Below are 24,616 nucleotides of genomic sequence, written 5' to 3' on the forward strand. Positions count from 1 at the left end.
GGTTTCGTTTTGAAACTTTCATATTTTGGAACTTTCGGATGTCATATATGATTTGGGCGTGCCAAAGTTGAAATTTTTTGGATCATAATTTCATATCCATCCAAAATATTTCCCTTTAACTTGGACCTATCAACTACTCTGTACTCAAATTATCCTTTTTTTCCTTTTTTTCCCTTTTTTCAAACAGTTATTTTGTGCTGTTTTATTTTTTTCCCAACTATAAATCACCAATAGCTAGTAGGGGCAATTGCCCCTAATGGACCATTTTCCTAGCTCTCTTGATTTCCCCATTTGTGTTTCCCGACATTGATTTTTCTGGTAATACGTTGATCTGATCGGTGCTAGTCCTCGAACTCAAGACCTATTAACCCTTAATTATATCACAAAGCCAATAAATCTAAGCAACGGAACGGGCGAGCTTCCATTGATTTTTCTTTCTTTGATGGGAAGAGTAAAAACTGCTTGGTGAAAATTTCTCAAAGAATTGTGATGGGGCCAAACCCATTCTTATGTGGTTTCCTTGTTTAATTGGGCCTTAGCGTGGGCCCTAAAGTAAGGAAAAAAAAATATTAAAAAAAAGAAAAAAAGCCTGAAGGTACCCTCGACGGCTTCTTCGTTAAAAAATGTACAAGAATTCTCAGTAGCCAAAGTCTTAAACCCCTAAAACAAAAACCCTCCAAAACACCAAAAGGAGGCTGCTCAACTCTCTGAATCTCTAACTCAAAGCAGTTGCACAGAGAGATGATTGGGGGCGGCAAGAGCTACGTGTCAGCACCTCCGGCCTTCTCCACCGACGCCAAGCGCCTCCTCGTCTGCACAGGCACCGTCGTCTCCATCTTTAGCACCTCCACCGGTTTACAGGTTTCCAGTTCTACCCTCCTCTTCCTCCTCAATTTACGCTCCCATACCCGCCCTGTTCTGATAATATTTGGTTTTATGTGTTTAATTTAGATAGCGTCCTTGGAGGCTCACGATGCCTTGGTCACCTCCGTCATAGTAGTTCCCGGAAACAAAGCTCTAAGCTTTTGCTGGACTGCCTCCCTCGACGGCACCCTTCGCTATTGGGACTTTGCAGTCGCTGAGTTGATGAAGACCATTGATATTAAAATGCCTATTTTCTCTATGGTATTTATTTATGGTTGCTTTTTTTTATTTTTTTTATTGTTATTATTTTATTTTCTGTTTGGGAACCGAGTGAATGTTCATGGGTAGCGTTGTTTGGTTTTGATTTTAAGGTTATTCCGTCCTTTTTGGGCCAACCAGAGAAAGGAATGCAAGAAAGTGCGTTGCCGGTTCATGTTTTCGCTTACTTGTCTGTTGAGAATACCCAAGTGCAAGCAAATGCACCGAAGGCTTTGCGTGGGCAAATTCGGAAGTGTGATTTGACTGAATCTCGTTTGGGTGGCGGTGTTTTCGCAGAGGTGCAAGAATCAAATACAAATTATTTGCTTCTAGGTTTTTTTTATTGCGTATATGAAGGAAACAAAAAGGAAGTGCTATGATATTATTCATTACAAAGCTCTATGACTTTATTTGTTTAGTCCTTTTTCGTATTGGTTGATAGCTATCTGTTATCATGTATTGTTATATATTGTCTGCTGATGTATTTATACCCTATTTGATATTGATATTATTACTCAATTTGGTAGACTCGAGAACCAGAGGTTATAACTGTCAGTCCCTCGGGAAAATTCTTTGGCATCCGGAACAAGCGGAAGATTCATATATGGAGAGTCCCTGCTATAGATTCTAAACTCTTAGTCTCAAAGAAGATTACATTGCATCATACAAGAAACTTGACGGTTCTTGCATTTCATCCGACCAAGACAATTGTTGCCGCAGGTGATGTAAGTGGGAGAATTCTAACCTGGAGAGGGTTTGGTAATCGTACGTTTTCTGATGGTGGCAAACTAGAAAATGGAACATCAATGAATAATGAGGAAGAAAGACCTGGAGTTAGGGGAGATGATGATGCTGATTCTTGCACCACATGGCATTGGCATCCTGCTGGAATAAGTGTCCTTTCTTTCTCTTCTGACGGAGCCTATTTATATTCAGGTATGTGGATTTTGAGCAATTGCAGGTGAAAATGGACCTGGAATATGTCTTTCCCTTTCCTCATCATATCTCTCCCTCCCCGCCCCTCATTTCTTTGTCTGAATTTCTTAATTTGTAAGTGTCCTATATTTGACACTTCTGTGGTATCCAGGCGGAGTGGAAGGTGTTCTTGTGGTCTGGCAGCTAGACACAGGGAAAAAGAAATTCTTGCCCAGAATTGGATCTCCGCTTCTATATTTGACTGATTCTTCAGATCCTTCACTTTCTTCTGTAAGAAGATTTTCAATTAACATATTCGTGCATTCTCTGTGGTGAGGAACTAATGAATTCTACTGGTTTCACTGATATATGGTTTTTAGATATCTTGTGCAGATAATCAAATTCATATACTAAAAATGCCCTTAATGGAAATCGTGAAGTCTATTTCAGGGATCAAGGTTTGTTTCAATTGGAAATTCTGGTTTGTGTCTCTCAAGGCCATACTTTTGTGTGTTATTGACTTATTATAAACGTTTAGCAGATTGAGGTAGCAGTTATTAGTAAAAACATTATGTTTTCGTAAGAAACACAGATTAGTAGGGTACACTATTCACAGTGCACATCATTAGGACCTGGCTACAGGTATGGTGCATGTTGATGAGCAGGCTAGAGTCAACTGGTCCTTTGTTTGTGAGGCAAGTGTGATAAAAAGGACATCAAAAAGTCTGCACCATACCTTTTCTGGGATGAATATGGAGTTTCTACAATGGAGACATTCTAGAACGGCTTTGCCTTGAGATGAGGCTAAAATTGCTCATCCAGCTTGAATGTTAATGTGTGCATTTGTGAGATTAAATGAGCTGATGCTTAAACTACATTTCGTATGAATTTACCAGCATTGCTGCTGTATGTTTTCAGGGATATACCAGGATGTATGTGCATGATGAAATTTTTAATAATAGTGGGATGAGACATTCTATAACTGCCTTGCCTTGAGATGAGCCTTAAATGTCTAACCCTGCATTCAGGTTGAATGCTTATGTGTGCATGTGTGAGAGACTGAGCCGGTGCTTAAGCTACCTTTTTTATGAATGTGCCAGGATAGCTGCTGAATGTTTTGATGGATTCGTTCACCTTTTGTGAATCTGCCTGTGAAGTTAGTTCCAGCATATTTATGTGAGGAAAAAACTAATGTCAAAGCTTCTAATTAGAACTGTTTACTTTTCAGCTTCCTTATTCAGTTCCAGAGATATATGAAGGAATATGCAACAGGTTTGCCTTTGATCACACTGCTGGGTTGGTTGCCTTGCGTACAGAGAATTATCGCATCCAATTCTACAGCTTATTTGATGACCGTGAAGTTTCTGAGGTGAAGATGTTTTGTTGTTTATTTGATGTTTCAATGGATAATTGTTGAATTTGCTACAGAGAACTTTTTATTGCTTTCTGGGTTTTTTAATTGTCCTTGTAAGGGAGTTTGTTCATTGGTAAATAAATACCCACAACATAAATTCCTAGGTGCAAGTACTAGCCAAAGCTGCTAGCTTTGTGAAATTATTGTGTTGATAAATATGTTTGTGGTTGTGGTTGTGGTTGTATGTACATGTTGGGAAGAGTAAATTGGTTTTAAATTGAAATATTCCTCTTGACATAATATATTTTCTCAATTGAATAAATATACTTTTGGGGGGTCTGTGTTGTTTTAGTCTTGTAAATTAAAAAGGTTGATATTGCTTTGTTGTTGTTAGTTTTGGGCCACTAGAGGATCTTCCAGTTGGATGCATCATTTACTTGCTCCTTCTCCTGTTCATGTGCATCAAATTTATTTCCATACATAAAGTATATGTATGTGTGTATATGTAATATATATACACAGAGAGAGAGAGAGAGAGAGAGAGAGAGATTGCTCTATTGTTTATAAGTGATTATATGTGAGTTAAGTTATTTTGGATTGGGCATTTCGCAGGTTCAAGTCTGTGAGAGAAACCATCAACCAGGTGATGAAATCAGAGTAAGTTGCTCATTTTACTCTATAGCTTGAGAGCACCATCTCATTTATTTACATTCTACTAAAACATCTTATCACTAATTTGACCGTATCTTGGGATATTTTGGTCACAGGTAATAGTGACTTTGGTGTGTCTATCTGGAGATGGCTCTATGATGAGCACTGTTGAAGTTAAGCTGCCTGAGGAGGGATTAGGTGGTCTTGTTTGTCTTAAGTTTTGGGCATCAGGGTCACAGAACAAAAATTTCACCATGTCCACCATTGTTTACGAACCTCACAGGTTTGGACCTGACTGATTCTACCTAGAAAAGTGTAGTCGGCAGAATTTGATATTTTTCTTCAGTTGTGATATTCATTGAGTGCCCTGCTTCTGATAGACTGTCAATTGCTACTAAACTTATTAAGCATGAGGAAAATTTGTATCTTCTTAATTTACAATCTCTTATATGCTTCAAAGTTGTGAAGGTGAATATTCATTTATTGTATAGGGATGCTGGAATTTCTTCTCTGGCTTTCCATCCTACCCGTCGTATGGTTGTCAGTTCATCATATGGTGGGGATTTCAAGGTAATTTTGATTGATTTGTATATTTTTTGTTGAGGATTCTGTTTGTTTTTGAAATTTACAAATGTATGTCACGGTTTCAGATTTGGGTTTGCAGTGATGAGATTCAGCAGAAACATGAGGCACTGCAACATTCTGGTTGGATGTGTCATGCTGTAGGTTCATACAAGTATGCCCTGCCGCCCCCCCCATCTTGGAAGACAAAACTTTCTTGTCGAGGCAGTCTGAATATCCTACATTTACTCTCTTTTTTTTTAATTTACCAACTATTAAGAGATGATTAATTCATGAATAGTCAAAAGTTATGAATGAATTATTAAAATTCTATTATGTGTTTAATGAACAAAATTTATTTTGGCTGTTGCTCAGATCTCAATGTTGATGTTGTAACTGAATATCGGTTAGTCATAGAAGCTATGTGAATTCTGCGGTGTGGATTTCTTGGTCTTGGGCCTTTGTTCAATAAAGCTTTTGATGCTGTAGGTGTCTTAGAGTACTGTTCTTTGTGTCTTTTTATTTCTTGGAGATTACTTGCCAGGATTCAGGTCTTATAGACCAGTGTACACCTTGTCATCTGTTTTAAACTGTTTCATTTTCCTTCAACGAAATTTTGTTTCTTATTAGAAAAAAAGGTTGACACCTCATGTGTGGATATACTTCATGCAAAAAAATGGCTGGGGATATAATACAGTGGTAAAAGAAAATAGAATAATCACAGATCAGATGTTTCCAGCACATATAAAATAACCTCGTTTTCAAAACTCTTGGTTCTTGGTTGTCTTCATCACACATGAATTTATTTGAAAACTCTCAGTATTATGAACAATGATTTCCCTTGCAGGAAGAAGCCAATGACAGCTGCTGCATTTTCTGCTGATGGTTCTGTTCTTGCTGTTGCAGCTGAAACTTTGATTACACTATGGGACCCTGACAACAATGCACTTGTGGCTGTGATTGGAGAGGCGCAGATGGTGAATTTTTCAGATCCCAATTGCCTTTGGATTATGCTTTTTCAGAAACATATATTATTTTGTGTGAATCATTTTCTTAGTGCATGAAAAAGTACCAGTCATGGCCTGTCTATTTCCAATCTTTTCATTTGGGACTTGATCTTTCATTTATGGAAGAATTTCAGACCTCCATACTGCTCCAAATTGAGCATGGTTGTCTTTATTTATTTAGTAAATTTTTGCTAGGGTGGTCTTAAAAGGCCTTAAATGGAGAGTATCTTTAGAATATGCTATTTGTTGTCATGTTTACCACATCATGTTTATGCTTTATGCTGGTTCAAGCTACAATGTTGGTAGAAGATATAGAAAAACCATTCAACGGATCGCGTTCAGTATTCATGAATTGCTTCTCTCTCTCTCTCTCTCTCTCTCTCTCTCTCTCTCTCTCTCATGTAGCTGTCTTCATTTTTTCAGCCAATTGTGACCCTGTCTTTTGCTGGGAAATCAGAGTATCTTGTGTCTGTCTCCCAAGGTTCAAAACCACAGCTATCGGTGTGGAGCATGTCAAAACTATCTGAATCTTGGTCGTACAAGCTTCACATAGAAGGTTTGCATCTCTCGTGTGTTTTTATTTCTTTTCCTTGAGGTTTTCCTAATCACATGAACTTTGTAATGGTTAAACCAGCTAGGCGTATTTTTATAACTCCCAAAGAGCTCAGAATGACGCTGACAACATTGTGTCCCATTCTTTATTCCACTGGCATTGAGTTGAATGTTCCTTTACTGATCATGACAGTCATGTCACTGGCATCCCACTTTGATTTGAAATTCTGCTATTTGTGCATTTTTCAGATGTTACCTGTGCGCCAGATTCATCATCGTTTGCAGTTCTTGCCCTTCTTCCCAAATCATCTGCTTGTATGGGCTCTAATGAACCTTCTCTCATAGGGAAAGATGGGGTAATCTTATTATTCAATGCAACAGATCCTGTTCCGTTGGCCATGTGGTCTGTAAGGAAGGTATGCTGTGCTTAAAATCTCTTCCTTTTGTTGAGAGCCATTCTGGTATATGCTTCCCCATTTTCTTTTTACACTTAGAATCCATTTAACAAAAAATATAAGAAATGATGCGGTGTTATTTTGCCTTTAACCTTCATTAACATTAAGACTTAACTGATTTATTTGTTTTTCTATGAACAAAGATATAAATCTATAATTCGGTGGGCACAGCAGTGCCATGCAGAATCTGAGGGCTGATATGGACAAGGACATGCATGTTGAAATGTGTTTTCAGATGCATGAATCCATAAATCCCCACCCAACAGAAAGAAAAAACTGAAGAGAAGAAAACCAAAACAAGGAAAAACTTAGAATTCAAGAGAAAATAACTCAACTGCTTGATTTCTGGTCTGTGCACATTTGTGTGCCTTATTTATTGGTTTATTAATTTATTTTAGACGGGAGGTTGGTTCCTCTCTGATATTAAGTGTGGTTGCATTTTCTCCTGTCACTTTGTTGGAAAGGTCCAACTCTTTCAAGTCACACAAATCTACACAATTATTTTCTTTAATCCGAATTCCACAGGCGTGAATTCGTGATGTTTTTCTGTGTTGTAATTGCACTTACTTCATGGTATTAGAAAAGAATGAATTGTATTCTAATCCTCTGTGCTTATATCTCAGGCTAAGGGTGGGGGCCTTGCTTTTCTGAACGGGAACCAGCATTCCTTCCAATATAATATTTTAGATGGGAAACCACCACAAACTTTACTTGTGTACATGAATGGTGACCATGAGTACGTCATGTTTGACCCATATGGCAATGAAACAAATGAACTCAGTCTAACCAAGCGGGAGAGTCATGTTGCCCTTGATGAAACAGGTAGAGCTTCACTGTGCATTAGTTTTGTGTGTGATTGATTAAAGATGAACATGACGCTTGAACAAGGAATCGATGTATAATTGTTTTTTTTTTTTAAACATGCATACAATATAGTATATGTTATTTTATTGATGATTCTGTATCCAACTTTTTGTAAAGTTTTCGTATCACTGTATTTTGTCCTGTGCCATTTAACATAGCGTAGTATATATAATTTCTCAGATTAAAAATGAGACTAGAATTAGATCTTTTGTTGTGGTGCATTATCATTATAATAAAAAAAACCGCGTATGCTACTTGTGTTCAGAAGAATATGAATGTGTATGTTGTTTTGACTTAGGTCTAAATATTCAAGGAGATTTTCTAGTAGGAAGTGAGATGCCTATAGTCGCCATGAGTTTCAAGCTCAGTTTGGAATGAAAAGTTAACGTATAGTCATGAGTTAACTTTTTGTCCCCATGTACAGATAGAGTTTGCATACATACATACGTTAATATATGTATCATAAATTAGGGTTTAGGTTAGAAAAAGTTGATTATATGCTGATACGTAAGCTTTTGTGAGAGGAATTGGTTCAGTGGTCTGTCTTATGTCAGTTGAGCTACATACATACTATATATGCTTTCCAACTGAAGAATTAGCACCATAATTTGAGTTGCTTGGGAAATTAAGCCAGCTGAAGAAGTTATAACTAATGCAGCTGTTGTGTTCGAGGACCTCATAATGATGAATGATATTTGAGTTTGTACCAGTGTGTACCTATATTACAGTATTTTATTTTGATACTAATTTAATTTTTCATTTAGCAGGGCAATTTGGATATGCATCTATCTATGGGGAGCTACCACGGTTTGATTTAAAGAGAGATCAGGCCTTCTTGGCCCCATCTGCCCCATCACAGAGGCCTTGGGAGACACTATTTAGTGGGTCATCGCATAATCTTCCGCCCCTCACCAAACTGTGTTCAGAATTTATGGAATCACTGCTAGAAAAGAGGACTGCCACCGTAGAATAACGTGTTTGTTGCCCTCGACTGGCAATCTAGATCAGGCAAAAGTGTGAGGAAGGTTTAGATGCCTGGTTGATCAACAAAGCTAATGCTGGGGTGTGACATATATTTGGTGGCATTGGGGCAGAAGGCAAAACTGAATGCGATATAAATGATTCCAACGCCAAGTCAAATCTAAGGAACTTAGAACTTGCAAATTTAGTAGCCTCGGCTAGGGTTATGATCTTGAGTTATTTTGAATCGTTGACCGAAGTACAAGGCCGTATGAGAAGCACGGAATTCATATCCAATTGAATTTCCGTTGTCTTCAGAAATTTTGTAATTTAAAGTGGATGATTACAGCACAATTTTGTAATCCTATATTTCTACAGAAAATTTTGTAAATTTTGATGAGTTTGTATCTTAAATTCTTTTGTGTGCTTTATTGAACGGTACTTTGAACCTTTGTCTGAATCATACTAAGGCTAGCTTCATTGTATTTTGAAGTCAATTTGCGAAGTTGGTGTTTTATACTATAATTAGCATCTCTCATGTAGCATGGTTGGCCCGTAGAAAGTTGGATCTATTCTAGTAGACTGGAAGCAAGAAGTCACAATTCATTGTTTGGGAAAAGATTGTTTGAAACCGGGTGCTGCTATACAGTACTTGGTATATGGTGGATTTTTATTCGATATTTTGTTCGTACTTGATAGTTACGTGGAAACATCGATAAAATATCCGTAGTATACCAAGTACTGTAGATTGGTACCCGGTACTAGTTAATTACTCTCCTTCATTGTTTATGCATTATGATCCACGCGTAAATTCATATGAATGCACATAGCAGAATGCTGTTGAAAAGCAATGGCAAGCAACGTCTGTAACCCCCTATAGCTTGGTGTTGCGCATGCGGTATATGAACCAAAACAGTGCTTTTTGTTGCATTTGAGACCAATGTCCAGATTCTAATAGTGGTTTGTCTCACTAGTAGTTTTAAAATCGTAGAGTGCTATATGCCTTAATATTTAACCCCACACTGTTCTACTTTAAAACATTGTTTATTTTGTAGATTAGGTACATAATCTTACAGATAACTTCATGCATACATGAAATTCATACAAGAAGAAACGTTCTCTTGATAAAATTAAGTTATAATACAAATTTATACCATCATTACGTTGATTTCTGAACGTTTAGATATACAGTTTATCAACATGAATATTTGTCTGGTAAAATAGAGTCTAATAAGAGAATATTAGTCACCAATAATATAAAATATTACATAGGAGAATATATGCCATTTTATAGCTCCCATAAATCTATTTAGCCAGTCAAATACGAATGTACATAGAAAGTTGGTAATGAACATCTAGACTAGCAAGCAAGCCCTCTCTCTTATCTATAGGATCCTTGTTGAAACTTCTTTTTTTGTTGTTGAGAAATTCTGGGATTGCATTCATAATTCAGTTAAATAAGTCATTAGCCACAAAAGACCAATACAAACAAGCCACAAATGGCCATTATAATAACGGAATAATCTAATATCAAAACTGAGACAATCTAGTGAATCCATTTAAGTTTGTTAAACTATCACTACACTAATATGCTCTCAAAAAAACAACTAATTAAGCTAATAAGAGTGGACATTAACTAATATAATAATAATACGTATTAATATATTTTTTTTAAACGTCATTAGCAAGCTTTGTCATGCCACGAAAACTCTCTCCAATAATAGTTTAATTAAATTAGGGCACTGATCAACAACTCTAAATTTGTGCACCATAGTTTTCTCCTAAAAGCTCCAGGGCACCACTGTTTTAGTGCATTATAGTTATTGTCGTTGCACTACCCTATTATTCCCCAAGTCTTTTTAAGTTTACCAACTTTCAACCCACTAATCACAACTTCAAGAAACATTTTTTTTAAAACAAAAATATTATATGATCAACCCTTCTTCAACCCACAAATCCTATACAGATTCTCTCTCTCTCTCTCTCTCTCTCTCTCTCTCTGTGTGGCTGTGGCTGTGGCTGTGGATGGTTACTGTTCACCTAACACACTGCACATAATATGTGGCCTCAAAATAATGGTATTCTGAGCATACATGCACCGTCCATTTTCTGCTACCTTTTTTTTTTTTTTTTAAATATCAACTGCCACTGTTTGCATGTAAATCCACACTTTATTATTTATTATTTATTTCGAAATAGCTAGCTTTCTTAAATTCCTTTGAAATGAATTCATTCCAATGCATATACATACATTATCCGGTGGATCGTGTCCTATAAATCTAGTATATAAAATATCTGCCTCTAATGACTATGTTTTTCTTTTATATATATATATATATATATATGTTCCAAAGCATATATAACTGCTCCTGGGCTGGGCCACCTGTTTTATATATTAACCCTAATTCTATTTTTGGTGGGATGCTTTTGTCACCTGGGTGGCTATGATTAGCTTACATTGACACATACATATCCAAAATGAACATAAAAGGAAAGTCGATTCTTAATTGTTATTATTTTCAGCATTTTAATGATCAACCCCAAAGTCGTCTCGAGAAATTATAGAATAGTACTGAAGTACAATCGAATAGTATAACTTATAAATATGTTATAATATAAAGACAAGTTATATCATATAACCATACTTATCATACTACACTTCATGAGAAAATTAGTGTGACCAAAACTAACCAAGCATCAATTAATTGTAATCATTATAAAGTGTCATTCAATGATTGACGTTGGCAATGGAGCTGCAAGAAAATAATGTAGCAACACAATTATTTAAAAGATGATTTGCTGGCATACAAAATTATGAGAAAGAAAAAAAAAATATATAAAAAATTGCCTTCCTTGGGTTCCATCAGTGACAGCTTTACTGGACCTTTTGGGTACGGCTCGAACCATACATGCCTTCTGTCATGACAGCAAGCAGATTAATAGTTGATATAATCCAGTATAAATCATTACTCAATAATCACAAAAAACCAGGGAAAAAATACAACGGAAATTATAATTCCTTGTGTTTCTTAAATACTTATGATCATTTCAGCTCTCAATAATATTGTCCATATTCTATGACAGGAAGGAAGACTTAACTCTTTGCCAGCTGCTCTCATGAAAGCTCTCCTTGTCTCACTCCTATTGTATTATACAGATTATTACTAAATATCAATACAATACCGACAAAATATCGGCAACGTATCAAATATTGTAGATTAATATATAATAACCGTTTCATTTTATGTTAAAAATTACACTAAAATAATGTCGTTTCACTCTCTCTCTTTTTTTTTTCTTTTTTTTTAATGCTTGTCAACTATTAGTAATTAATTTGGTATTGAAACGTACACACCCCATCGTGCTCTTTCATACATCATTTCTCCACCTAATTAGTATAATTGTGAATTATGAAGTATTTACTAATCTCAGCCTTCTCCCCTGTTTTTTGTGGAAAAAAAATTCTTGTAACAGGGATAACACTATTTTGCTATCTTCAACCAATAACCAATGACACGTTAAAAAACTATCTTACGTGTTATTATGTTATTAGTCAGAGATAACAAAAAGTGTTATACCCGTTGCATAAGAGTTTCTATCCTATTTTTGTAGGCCAAGAATATCCACTTGAAGTACAACACGTTCTTCATATAAAGAAATAAAAAAAATAAAAATAAAAGTACAACATTTGGGATGATGTAAGAACCCTTTTACATGTTGGAGCAATTTCTTATATTTATATCCCACTACCTAAAACTGTTATGACATATGTACATCTTATCCCAAGTTATTATTTTTTTCCTTATCATATAATGAGTTGTTTTTCTGTATTATATGACAATTCATGCATGATATGTGTCCTTGCCTGATTTCTTTATACCTTTTCTTAATGCATGTCAAATGTCATTGTTTGTCTTGCATGTTACTTCTCCCAAGTCGGCAACTTTCATTTATATTTAAAATCTCACCAACACTTCAACGAGGTCTAACTCAGTAAATTTACAAGTAAAGTTTTAAGTTCGAACCCTTATGACATTTTAACAGTGTAAATAAAAAAATTCCTTTCTTTTCTTTAGTTTAAATTATCATTTGTATTTAAAATAAATAAAAAATCACCAACACCAAAAATTTAGTAATAAAAAAATCAAAATTAATGGTGACTGAAATGCATAAAATTAAACATATCCCATATCAGTCCCTTTTCGGTCTCAATTTTCTCAATCTAGCAAAAGCATGAAAGATATTTGAAAAAAAGTAAATGAAAAAAGTTTTGGGAAGTGATGTTCCAGCGCTATGGAGTCAAATCACTACAAATTTTTTAACAATCTCATCACGTGAAGTGGCCTTGCTAACAGCAGCTCTCTCTGTCTCCATGCTTGCTTTATATATATACCAAACATCTGTAAATCTATATGTACACGTCGATGCTAATTTAATCAACAACTTCCTGTTGAAATGGAATCATGTGGAGAAATTGAGAAGGAACTGTTATTGCATTCATATTCTAGATCCTCAAAATCAAAACCCCAAAACTCATCTTGCTCTTTTTCCTCCTCTGGCATCTTCCATCTCTCTTTATCTATGTCCCCTTCTGATCCCATGACCTCCAATACCTGCAAATGGTGGCAAATTAAGTTACTATTTACGTCAATTTGACGTATATATATATATATATATATATATATTGCAGAGAAGAAGGAGAAGCTAATACTCCCGTGACATACAAGTTCTTCTCCTAAAGTTGATGACACATTCATTTGTAGACAGAGACACACACTTCCTTGTGTCACAAGATTGTTACTTTGTTGACAGCAAATTCAGCTGCTAAATTTAGTATTTGGACTTCTTTTGGACTTTACATTAATATTCAAGCTATTAGGAGAGGAACCCAATTAAAATTTCCTATATATGGAACTTATCACAACTAAATTAAGCCCACAAAGCTCAATTATTAGTTTTGATTTGATGCCATGTTTAACTCATTGATTTATGAATGAGGAAGAAATTGTTGTGCTTTTTCCTCGTGCAGAATAATACATGTTTTTATGTATCCAACATGCAAATGAAAATGACTGCTGAAGTTGACATGGTTTTAAAATAATGAGTCAAATTAGGACCCACTCTCACAATCATTTTGATGATCATAGATTTAATCTTTCTTAATCAGGTGCATTAATCCCTTATTATAGATATTCGACAATTTAGCATATATATATATATATATATATATTTAGGTTAGGTGGAATAGAACCATTTGTTGGGCAATCAGAATTGCGTGAAAAAGCCCAAATGCCCTGCCACCAACTACCAAAAAGAAAAACTAAAAACTAAATCTAAGTTTCATCTTTTTGGTATTAACTGGTGAAAATTTATGCAGGAAGTCATTACAGACCATCCACCACATGCAGAAATTGATGCAGAAACTAAATCTAAGTTTTATATAAATATATGTATACAGTAATTCTCTTATCCGAATATCCACACGTTATTATTGTGTGCGAATGTTATTGTAAACATAGAGGAAAGTAGAAAAATATAGTAAAAAAATACATAACATTCGCACGGTAATAACGTCTGCGACATTCAAATAGTAGAATTTATGTATATTGTACATATATATATTAAGACATTAGATTTTAATGCATATTAGCTGTGTTAGTTGGCCAGTCAACCAAACTTTACTGTTGGAGTTGGATTCATCAATATGACAATGGAAACACAAATATCTATGAAGATCTGATTTCTGAGGTTACACGCAGTTTATTTAGAAAGATTTGTTGGCTTTTAATTATGAGTTTCCTATACAGTTGCAAATGTGTGACATTGGCGTTTGTTCAATTAGTCAATGTATGATAAGCTTTATTAATATCTAATATGTTGTTGTTAAGGCAAAGCAAAGCATGCACTTAATAATTAAAATTGGCTTATTATCACAAAACATCCTTGAGGTTTACGAAACTATCAGATTGCATCCTTAATGTTTTTTTGTGTCACTTATGGTCCTCAAAGTTAGTATGTGAAATCACAAATGGTCCCTGACGTTAGGGTCTGTCAAAAACTCTGTTAGTTTGCTATCGTGGCATACATATATATCACAAAACATCCCTGAGGTTTACACACTTATCACAAATGGTCCTTACGAATTTTTTTTAAAAAAATTTAAAATTCATAAAATTTTGGTTTTCTTTTTAAAATTATTTATAAATGAAAAAACAATTTATAGAAGGATTTTAATCTTAAGGACCATTTATGAACCCTAAACTTTTAGTTTTTTTTTTCATTTTTAAATTTTATGAATTTTAAATTATTTTTTAAAAACTTCATTAGTTTGTTGATGTGGCATATATATGGAGCCCACATCTACAATAATATAGTGTCACATGTATTTAAAATTTAATATATATTTTAAAATAATTATAATTCATAAATTTTAAAAAGAAAACAAAAATTTTATGAATTTTAAATTAAAAAATTTTCGTAAGGACCATTTGTGATAGGTGTGTGAACCTTAAGGATGTTTTGTGATATACATATATGCCACGTCAGCAAACTAACGGAATTTTTGACGGAACCTAACGGCAGGGACTATTTGTGATCATACATGCTAACTTTGAGGACCACGAATGACAAAAAAAAACATTAAGGATGCAATCTGATAGTTTCGTAAATTTTAGGGACGTTTTGTGATAATAAGCCATTAAAATTAATAGCTACCTCGGTCATGGTAGGGCGCCATGTTGGAGATGCTCTAATGCAGAGAGATCCTGCAAAGGCAAGTCTTTTCAGCTCTGTAACATCATAGGCCCCTCTAAGCCTTGGATCTACTAGCTTTTCAATTTCTCCTTGGTTTAATATTGGTTTTGCCTGTTGAAGTTAGATTTAAAATCCTTGAGGCATATGGGGGTAACTTGAAATAGACTGAATCAATATAATAAGCTTTGAAGAACGTTGCTATTGTTACCCAGCTATGTAAGCTTTGGTGAGAGCCATCCACTGGTTTTCTGCCTGAAATGAGCTCTAATAAAATAACCCCAAAAGCAAACACATCGGTTTTTTCATCCACAATTCCATGCATATAGTACTCAGGTGCTAAGTGCCTGCAAAATATATACATACATAAAATCAGCAATCATTTTGAGATTGATGGATTCAAATCATTGATTTGGTTGATGAAGGCTTGTAAGATTTGAGTACCCAAATGTCCCTTCAATTGGAGCAATTGAATGATGAGTCCATTGAGATGGAAGCCATTTTGCTAGTCCAAAATCAGATATCTGTGGTATTTCAAACATTAAAACAACATCAAATTGAATGCATTTTGAAACCCACTTCACAAAATTTCACATCAACATTGTTCTTGATCAAGAAAAGGCACTAGAAAGAAACCATGATTCTAAATGAGTACCTGTGGCTCAAAATCTGGAGTCAATAAAATATTTGTGGACTTAATGTCCCTGTGAATTATCCTTCTCTGGCAGCCCTTGTGCAAGTAATGGAGGCCTCTAGCTGTCCCAATAGATATCTTGTACCTTGTTTTCCAATCCATGGGTGGTAAATCCTCATCTACAACAAGGATTTCAAGAACCATCTTAAGAAAAAGTATTCCAAAAATGAAAAACAAACCAGAAACCAACCCAACAAACAAATAAGCAAAACAAGATGGGTATTTTCCAGAAATCATTGTTGCAAGTTTACCATGGAGAAGAGAAGCAACAGAGCCTTTAGAGGAGAAATGGAAGATGAGATAAAGCCCATTGTCAATGCAACAACCCACAAGTGACAAGACATTTGGATGGCACACATGGCCAATGGTCCCAATCTCATTCAAGAACTCCTTCTCTTTCCTTTCATCAGTGACAGCTTTTGTGAGCCTCTTCACTGCAATTTCCTCACCATCTTTTAGAATTCCTCTGTACACCTCTGCATAGCCTCCTTTTCCAACCAAATTTTCTGACAAAACCCACAACACAAAATATCAATTTCTATCACCCAAAGAAAAGCCCAAAAAAAAAATATCTAACAGTTTCTAAACTCATCTGGGAAGCAAACAAACCTGAGCTGAAACCATTGGTGGCATCAGAAATTTCTTCATAGGAAAAGCATTTCCAGGTGGGTTTGGGAGAAAGCTCAGCTTCTTCAACATTCTTGAAACTTCCATTGTTTTCTTCCCCTTTAGAACCATTTAGGCTTGTGGCTTCTTCTAAACTTCTCCATTTGAGTGAGAATAGCCGTTTCAAGCTGTTGGTCCTAATGTATTTCATTGCTATAAACTTTTCAACAGGGAAAGCCCAGTTTCATATGCAGAGCAAGCAAAGTTGCTCAACACAGAAACAAATCTCCAGCAGCTGAAGTGAAACAAACGCAAAGGGAGCCAAAGTCTCTCTCTCTCAATTTAAGAGGCAGGGTCAAGGGATGTCTGCTTGTTTATATTGGTTCAAACTTCAAAGGCAGTGTTTTGTCCTGTTTTTGTGGGTGGGGGGGTTGTGGGACTTGGGTTGGGAGGAATGATGGTTAATCCATGCATGGGATAATTACTCTTATAGAAGGGCGATGAAGGGTTAAATGAAGAAAACAATTTGTAGGATTGTCTTGATGTCAAATGTTTAGCACACATAATAGTTTTATTAAAAGATAGCATGCGTCTTCATTCTACCACTAATTTGATTTTTTAACTTGTTAATGCGGGTAAAAGGGGTTTTTCTAAGCTTAACAGTACATGGCAAATGTGTGAAGAAATATATCACATTGGAAAGTTAACCTAGCAAGGACTTATAAAGAGTTGGATTATTTCCTTCATTGCTAATTGGTCTTAAGGTGAAACCTCAATTTCTTTCGTGGTATCAGAGCAGGTTTGCCCACATGTAAAATTTAAAGGATACACGTGCTCTATGTCACCCAATATGTGTTGCTCATGTTGTGTTAGACTTGAAAATTTGTCACACATGTGGGGGCAGATAAGATGTGAGAATGTGAATAAATGTCGCGTATTAGAAAGTGGAGAAACCCAATAAGTGCTTATAAACAGTTAAACTACTCACTCATTACCAACTATTTTTGAAGTGAAGCCTCAATTCCCTTCAAAATATTGCATGAGCTGTGCCTTATAGCCGTTTATGCTTTGTTTTAGACTTTTGTTACTGAAAATAAAAGTTAAAAGCCAGAATAAAAAGGGTATAAATTATAAATATTTGATTAGAGTTTTGGACATTAGCTTTAGCAAAGTGGCATGAGACTAAAGACAATTGGGAGCGGCAATGGGTAATTTGGTTGCGCTCCGGTGGGGTAAGGGAATGGGTCTATGGCTAGCTCAAACTCAGCTCCTTCTCGATTGTCCACTTGCTTCTGGCCGGCCTTTCCTCATAACCATTAATCTCATGTTTGAAATCTTTTACCAATTATTAGTCTATCATGTAATTTATTACACAGTAATATATATTATAGTCAATCGCTTAATATGAATTAATGCATTCAAATAAGAATTCACTTCATGAATCATTTGGATTAAAATTGTCTTAATATTAATATTAGATTTTTTCGTAATTGTAATGGCCTTTGACCTTTGTTAATATTAATTAGATTTCTCCGTAATTATCATGACGCTTGCAACAATATTTAAGACTTTGCATGCGTAGTATCATAAAGCAATATTTTTAGGCCTTGTGCAACGATAAACCAAACAAAATATTAGTCAAGATGGAAGACATGACTTGCCTGGAAAAAGTTTCAAAATGTAATATTTAATTGACGCAAGAGATCATCATTTCTGTTATTTAGTGTTAATACACGCCAAAATGCATGGGTATTAGTAAATGCATTAATTAATTATTATTAGTAAAAAAATTGAATTAAATAGCGAAATCATAAATAAATAAATAAACATTTAAAAAAAATTATGTTTTAGTAGATGCACAAGAATTTGTATGCTTTCGGCTTGTTATTCTCAAGCATATGCCATGGAAAGTAATACTTCTCAATTATGAAAGTTGAAACCTATAGCTTCTATTTCTCATGCTATACAAGTTTTTTTCTCTTGGTATTTTAATTAACTTTTAGTTTAATGATATTTTTCTTCCTAATATTGGAAACACAAAAAACGTGCAGAGAAGCAAAACAAGTCAAATGAACTTGTTTACAAAGAGTGGTTCAATATAAAATGACCAATATAAGACGTGATCAAATTCAAATCCTCGCGAAAACAAAATTCTTCAAGTTTATCTAATACGCATAATTTACGGATAAGTTTATGTATATAGAGTTTAATCAATATCTTATGTGTTTTTTATTTTGTAGTTTTAGTAACTATTATTAATCACTAATTCAAATTCTTTATCGAACCTTAATCAGTGAAAGTGACTGGACACCAATGGATTTGGAACATGATACTGTTAATCCATGTGATTTTAATTGTTATGTACAAAAGTTTGTAAAAGTGTGATAAGACCAACCACCCCATGTCACCAGCTTCTTTAAACTAGTTATTTCCCCTAATCTCCATTAACTTCCCTTTAAACTTTGAGACAGCTGTACCCACGTACAATATATCAAATACAAAAGCGACTGTTCTTCCCCTACCCTACTAGACTGCCCCCTTATCTTAAAGGATTGTACATTTGAGTCATTAATTGTTAGAATCAGTCGATTACGCATACGCGTATTAAATTTGACTATTGATATAATGTGAACCAGCGACCGTACAATTCCTCCAGCTCCTCAGAGTATACATCCACCATGTAGCTTTAAATCAGTTACAAAATTGACAAATTGATTAGGACCATATAGATTAGGAAGCTACAAGTAATAAGTAGCCTTTTGTTATATTGCATAGAGAGTGACTCATTGAGTAGGAGCATATTGAATTAGGGCTCCATTAAATTACATGCCATCCTAAGACATAGGGTATGGAACGTAGTCACTCAATTAGGAGTCAATCTTGAATATATATACATGGATTTATTTATATGTTCATAGCGTGAAACAATATGCCTTTGAATAACGATGAATCAAACGGCCCGATGCTTGTTATTAAAGAAAAGGATGTGCACTAGGAAACAGAAGAAAAAAATACATCAGGGTATAATAATATTATTGAACTAGTTTGGATTTAAAACATGCTGATATAATGACTAATAATATTTGATATAAAATAAATAAATAAATTACTATGAAATGAACTAAAGTCCAAGAAAAAGGAAATGAGGAAGGTTGCTTGCTTTTAAAGAAGGCTAATAACAGTTTTCAAAACTATAATAAATTGTTTGGTCAAAATTTGTTGGGAAAATCTAGAGGTACCCCAAGCCCGAAGGAATCATAGGTGGGGAAAGTCTACCCGGTTACTCTATATTTTGACTCTATCTATATAGCCCCAAGCTTCAATATATATATATTATTAATAGAGAGTGATATTTGAATTTAGAATATCTGTCGATATTGAAAAAAGAAATATTACAAAATTTTAGTTAATAACAAACTAAATTAACAAGGACGCAAAAGTATTTTTTTGTTTTTTTATTTTTTGATTAATTGGTCAAGGGAGGAGGCGGAAAAAAAGAAGTTACATTGCAATCTATTGAGAGAAGTTCTCAAGCGGGCCTATGCGACCACTCGCGCAGTATATAATTACCCTTCATCGGGTTGGAACAAGCATGGTACCACAAGACAGATAGGGATGTTTTCTTGAGCAGGGCGAAAACACACCAGCGTTCAGATAGGGATGTTTCCCCGCCAACCAAGAACTATAAAAATGTTGCTACCTTTACCTTTTTCCACCAAATTATCCCTGCAGGGGCAGTTCTGCAATAAATAAAGAAAGTGATGCTTTACTGGTCTTCACAAGTTGCGGTAAATAAAGTGTAGGTTTCTGTGTGTGGGTGGGATTATAAACAGAATCATTACTTTACTCACATTTTTCGTTTTTTAAACGAGAGAAGAGAATCTGAATTGAGACTCTTCTGTTGGGGAGCGGTGGGATCTTTCCAAGGATCCCAAAAAGTCATCAAAATCTGGTAACAAAAAGAATGACATTTTAGGCATTAAGTTGGCAACATACAATTAGTGGCGAATCTATGAATTTTTCAAAAGGGAGGCAATATTTAAAAGGCTAGAAGGTTTTTAAAAAAAAAAAATTTAGACAACACATAAGGGTCTTAGTATGACTAAAATTCATATCAAATCATCAATTAATCTAACACAAATCAATATTAATTAATCTAATAAAAATACATATCAAATTATCAATTAGACAAACAAATCATGATCCTACATCGAGTCATGCACTACACAACCTCTTCCTTCTCAAGTTTGCTATTGATTATATGAATACAGAGTGAGCCAAATAAATAAAATAATTATAAATAAATAAGAAGAAGAAGAAACGAAGTGGTTGCTAGAGATTTCACAAATAAACCTAGGCCCTGTTTGGTTCATGGGAAATGACGCTTGGAGATGGGAAATCAATTGCTTTCCCATATTTGGTAAGTTCGGGAAATGGTTACCTAGCACATGAGAAAGTAAGGGGGAAAATGAAGCCCTACTCCCCTTTTGGGTTTTGTTTTCCTTCATTGTGGGAAAGTTTGGGAAAATGAGCTAACATTAATGCACATTTTTCATGATCATTTTTTCCTCATTAACAATTTATAATTACAATATAGCAGTAAATGTATTCTTTTTTAATTTGATTTCATATGGGTATAATTGGAAAATTAAACAAACTTTGTTTTATATTCCTATGCAAACCAATGGTTTTTGTTTTTGTTTTTGTTTTTTTTTTTGAAAAGGAGAATTCATTCATAAAACCACAGACATACAAATAGAGACATGATACAGTGGCCTCGTTAAAACCTTCATAGGACAACCTCATGGGACAAATCCTATGAGAGGAAAGAGTACCACACACGTCATGGACTAACAGGAGAATCCAATTCAGGTCACTTTGGACCATTACAATAAAAGAACAAGTCAAAAATAAAACCTAACACAAAGACCTCCGACGAGAACCGCAACTAGAGATCAACACAGTAGACCCACATGAGGACCGTAGAAACCCCAAATAGTAAACCCACATGAGAGGACCCCAGAACATCCCAATTGTCAAAAGAAACCTTCTATGAGCAAAATCATAGTCATTTGACACCTATACAAACTGTAATTCATTCATAAAACCACAGACATACAAATAGAGACATGATACAGTGGCCTCGTTAAAACCTTCCTAGGACAACCTCATGGGACAAATCCTATCAGAGGAAAGAGTACCACACACGTCATGGACTAACAGGAGAATCCAATTTAGGTAACTTTGGACCATTACAATAAAAGAACAAGTCAAAAATAAAACCTAACACAAAGACCTCCGACGAGAACCGCAACTAGAGATCAACACAGTAGACCCACATGAGGACCGTAGAAACCCCAAATAGTAAACCCACATGAAAGGACCCCACGACATCCCAATTGTCAAAAGAAACCTTCTATGAGCAAAATCATAGTCATTTGACACCTATACAAACTGTAAGTCATACCATAGCAGAAACCAGGTGAGAACACGGAGGACGAACACATAAACCATAGTAAAAAGACCAATAAGAAGTACTCCACTTCGACTCAGAACCTGACAAAGAAAACCTCATATGACCAAGCATAGTTCTTCGGTCGGCGCAGAGTAAAGAAGAGCACCACATCCCAACAACTACCATCAGCGTCGCTGCTGCAGCCGCCGTTAAAACAGAAACAAAATATCAGCCACCCAGTATCACAACTCTCCAAAGGAGAGACACAATCCAGCGTCACTATTGTCACCGCCGCCGAGACAAAGACAACACCAGTCACTTGGAACACTACAAAAACAACCAAACAAAACAAATAGACCTAGATCCAAACAGATCTAGACTATCTGGGGAGGGGAAGGGAAGGAGAAGAGGGGATAAGAGAAAAGGAAAATATGGAGAAAAAAAAAAAAAAAAAAAAAAAGGGAGATGAGGAGAGGAAGGGGAAGATGGGTGGAGGGGAGGAAGGGCAGTGGCCACCTCCCCCCCTTAGCTTCCTCGCGGTTGGTTGTCAGCAAGGAGAAAGGGGATCAGAGTGCGGCTAGGGTTTCTTAAAACCAATGGTTATTTTCCCAGTATTACCAAATATGGGAAAATAATTTTCAATTTCTCATCCCTTGAGAAATACATAAGAAATTATTTTCTATCAAATCTTTTTTGCGAACCAAACGGGGCTTAAGACTTGACTAACTCACTCTCATAGGCTCTCTATCAATTTAGTTATCAATATCAAAGCAAGGCTTGGGTTGGGCTTCTTTCTTCAACGCAAAGTTGTGCTATGCTATGCTTTGTTTCAACACAATGCAATCCTTGGATTGGACGATAAGGCAAGGCTCCTTTGTATTAGGTTTCCTCCTTTTGTGTTTTTTGTTTGGCCAAAACGACGTCGTTTTGGCCAAATTTTTTTATTATAAAAAATATAGGCGAGCACCAAAGAAAAGGACTCAACCTCTTTGAGGCATTTTCACAAACAGTTGGTGGGTATCAATAGATGGGCAACTTCCGGCACTTTCAGAAGGGAGGTGCACCTCCTTGTGCTTGGGTGGGTTTGTCACTGCATGCGATTGTGATAGCAAATCTCTTCAAAAAAGAAAAAGTTCGACACACATGTGTCAAACTGTTATTGGCATGGAATGAGAAACGACTTCTACTACAAAATGAAAAGCGAAGTATTCCTCCAAAGCTTTTTTTTTTTTTTTTTTTTTTTTTTCTCTCTCTATTGTACTTGGACATACACCAATTTAAGAACAAACATTTTAAAAATTAAAATTAGTGGTATTTATTTAAACTCTGGAGCTGGTGAATAGATCCTCCAACATGGATCACTGTTCCCCAAAAGTTTTTGGAAGATGGGAGGGTCCAAGTCTTAACTGCTTTTTTCCAGTTCTCCGTGTACGCATGCAAGGAAAAGGACTTGGTTAAGGGAATAGTTGCTTTCTTCGATCCTGATAATTAATCATGGGGGTGTGAGAAAGGAGTCAAGGACTGGTTTTCGATCTTCTCCATTGATAATACCTAAATCTAGTGATACTTGTTTTACTAACCTACATTAAATCTTCTAGTATATGCTTGAGGTTTGTTGCATGTAAATGTTGACTTATAAATTGGATTCGGTATATAAAAATATAAAATGCTTATTTTACATTTCATCAAGTTACAACTCACAACTAAGTTAACATAGAACTTCACTTATCAACTAGTCTTCGATATAACGATATTTATCTCTACTTTAGTTGAAAGAGCTCTCATATTTAACTTACACGTTGACGATAGATATTTGATATAGTGGTGGTATTATCTCTACTTCATTGTAAGAAGATATTTGTCGTATTTTATCATTTATAATAATTAAGAAAAGGGTAGCTTCACTCTTTTGTAAATTGTTATTATGAACTATGAGAGATCTTAAATCGAAAAAAGTAATAAGGGAGCTGCTATTGACACTCAAAAAAGTTATGATGCACTCCTTCTTTGTAAATACATATATATAGGGAATGAGTACAAGTTGTCTTTTTAATGGTGTCAATAACAATTTTCATAATAAATAATAATTATAATATGAACGATTTCCAAATATATAAGGCCTTTTGTTGGATCCTATAAGAAGCGCCAAAATAGCCATGGAATGGAAGTGGTTCACTGACCTTAACCAAGACGGGATTAGGCAAACTGATTACTTTATTGATTTATTCTGAACAACTTCTGGAAACATACACTCAGTTATAATAAATATTTATTAGGTAATTTTGTTTGAACATCTAGCTAATCCACTGCTCATAGAAAAAGCAGAAACAGCCCAAATCAGGGAAAACTAAGCCGAAGAAAAACTAAATGGCACCAAAGGCAACAGCCCAAAACACCAAGACCAACAAAATACAAAGTCGATGGCACCAAAGACAACAGCCCAAAACACCAAGACCAACAAAATACAAAATCGATCCAAACAGAACCTCCCACTTCCCAAATTAGAGATCTTAAAAAGGATCATCGGCTTATTATATCATTTTATGGCCTTGGAAGGCCATCTCCAACCCAATGGGTTAAAAGTTAAATTTACGCTTAATTTGAATAAGGAAAAATAATTCAGAATTTTGTTAAAAGTTGGAAATTTAAGAAGAGAAATTGACAATTCCT

The 24,616-nt window shown here is 35.2% G+C and overlaps 2 protein-coding genes across 4 annotated transcripts; one reads left to right on the forward strand and one right to left on the reverse strand.

The window, feature by feature from the left end:
* The first annotated feature begins 655 nt into the window (after positions 1–655).
* LOC117627502 (WD repeat-containing protein 75) lies at positions 656–8,898 on the forward strand. Of its 3 annotated transcripts, XM_034359622.1 has the most exons (16): positions 656–861; positions 952–1,125; positions 1,236–1,421; positions 1,650–2,058; positions 2,210–2,328; positions 2,418–2,495; positions 3,266–3,406; positions 4,004–4,048; positions 4,159–4,325; positions 4,534–4,612; positions 4,693–4,778; positions 5,451–5,580; positions 6,034–6,166; positions 6,412–6,578; positions 7,241–7,439; positions 8,249–8,898. In XM_034359622.1, the coding sequence occupies exons 1-16, from the start codon at positions 742–744 to the stop codon at positions 8,452–8,454; spliced, it is 2,439 nt and encodes an 812-aa protein (XP_034215513.1). In that variant the 5' UTR covers positions 656–741; the 3' UTR covers positions 8,455–8,898. The 3 variants fall into 3 exon arrangements, with proteins under 3 accessions (XP_034215513.1, XP_034215520.1, XP_034215526.1); XM_034359629.1 differs by lacking the exons at positions 4,534–4,612; positions 4,693–4,778; XM_034359635.1 differs by lacking the exons at positions 2,418–2,495; positions 4,004–4,048; positions 4,159–4,325; positions 4,534–4,612; positions 4,693–4,778 and having other exon boundaries at positions 2,210–2,369.
* A 3,697-nt stretch (positions 8,899–12,595) lies between these two features.
* Positions 12,596–16,941, reverse strand: LOC117614435 (probable receptor-like serine/threonine-protein kinase At5g57670). Its single transcript, XM_034343248.1, has 7 exons — positions 16,495–16,941; positions 16,137–16,391; positions 15,847–16,004; positions 15,636–15,715; positions 15,403–15,538; positions 15,156–15,305; positions 12,596–13,054 (listed from the first exon to the last, which is right to left on the reverse strand). The coding sequence occupies exons 1-7, from the start codon at positions 16,700–16,702 to the stop codon at positions 12,878–12,880; spliced, it is 1,164 nt and encodes a 387-aa protein (XP_034199139.1). The 5' UTR covers positions 16,703–16,941; the 3' UTR covers positions 12,596–12,877.
* Between the last annotated feature and the right edge of the window lie 7,675 nt (positions 16,942–24,616).

This window comes from Prunus dulcis, chromosome 1 (assembly GCF_902201215.1).
Source record: "Prunus dulcis chromosome 1, ALMONDv2, whole genome shotgun sequence".
In the NCBI taxonomy this organism is placed as follows: domain Eukaryota; kingdom Viridiplantae; phylum Streptophyta; class Magnoliopsida; order Rosales; family Rosaceae; genus Prunus; species Prunus dulcis.

Bases quoted from the DNA above. Each gene is read 5' to 3' on its own strand.
- LOC117627502 (XM_034359622.1), top strand. From the start codon at position 742: ATGATTGGGGGCGGCAAGAGCTACGTGTCAGCACCTCCGGCCTTCTCC. The intron at 3,407-4,003 runs GTGAAGATGTTT...GGCATTTCGCAG, and splicing joins ATGACCGTGAAGTTTCTGAG to GTTCAAGTCTGTGAGAGAAA. The intron at 6,167-6,411 runs GTTTGCATCTCT...TGCATTTTTCAG, and splicing joins GTACAAGCTTCACATAGAAG to ATGTTACCTGTGCGCCAGAT.
- LOC117614435 (XM_034343248.1), bottom strand. From the start codon at position 16,702: ATGAAATACATTAGGACCAACAGCTTGAAACGGCTATTCTCACTCAAA. The intron at 16,005-16,136 runs GTAAACTTGCAA...TCCTTGTTGTAG, and splicing joins TGTTGCTTCTCTTCTCCATG to ATGAGGATTTACCACCCATG. The intron at 15,306-15,402 runs GTAACAATAGCA...TAACTTCAACAG, and splicing joins ACCAAAGCTTACATAGCTGG to GCAAAACCAATATTAAACCA.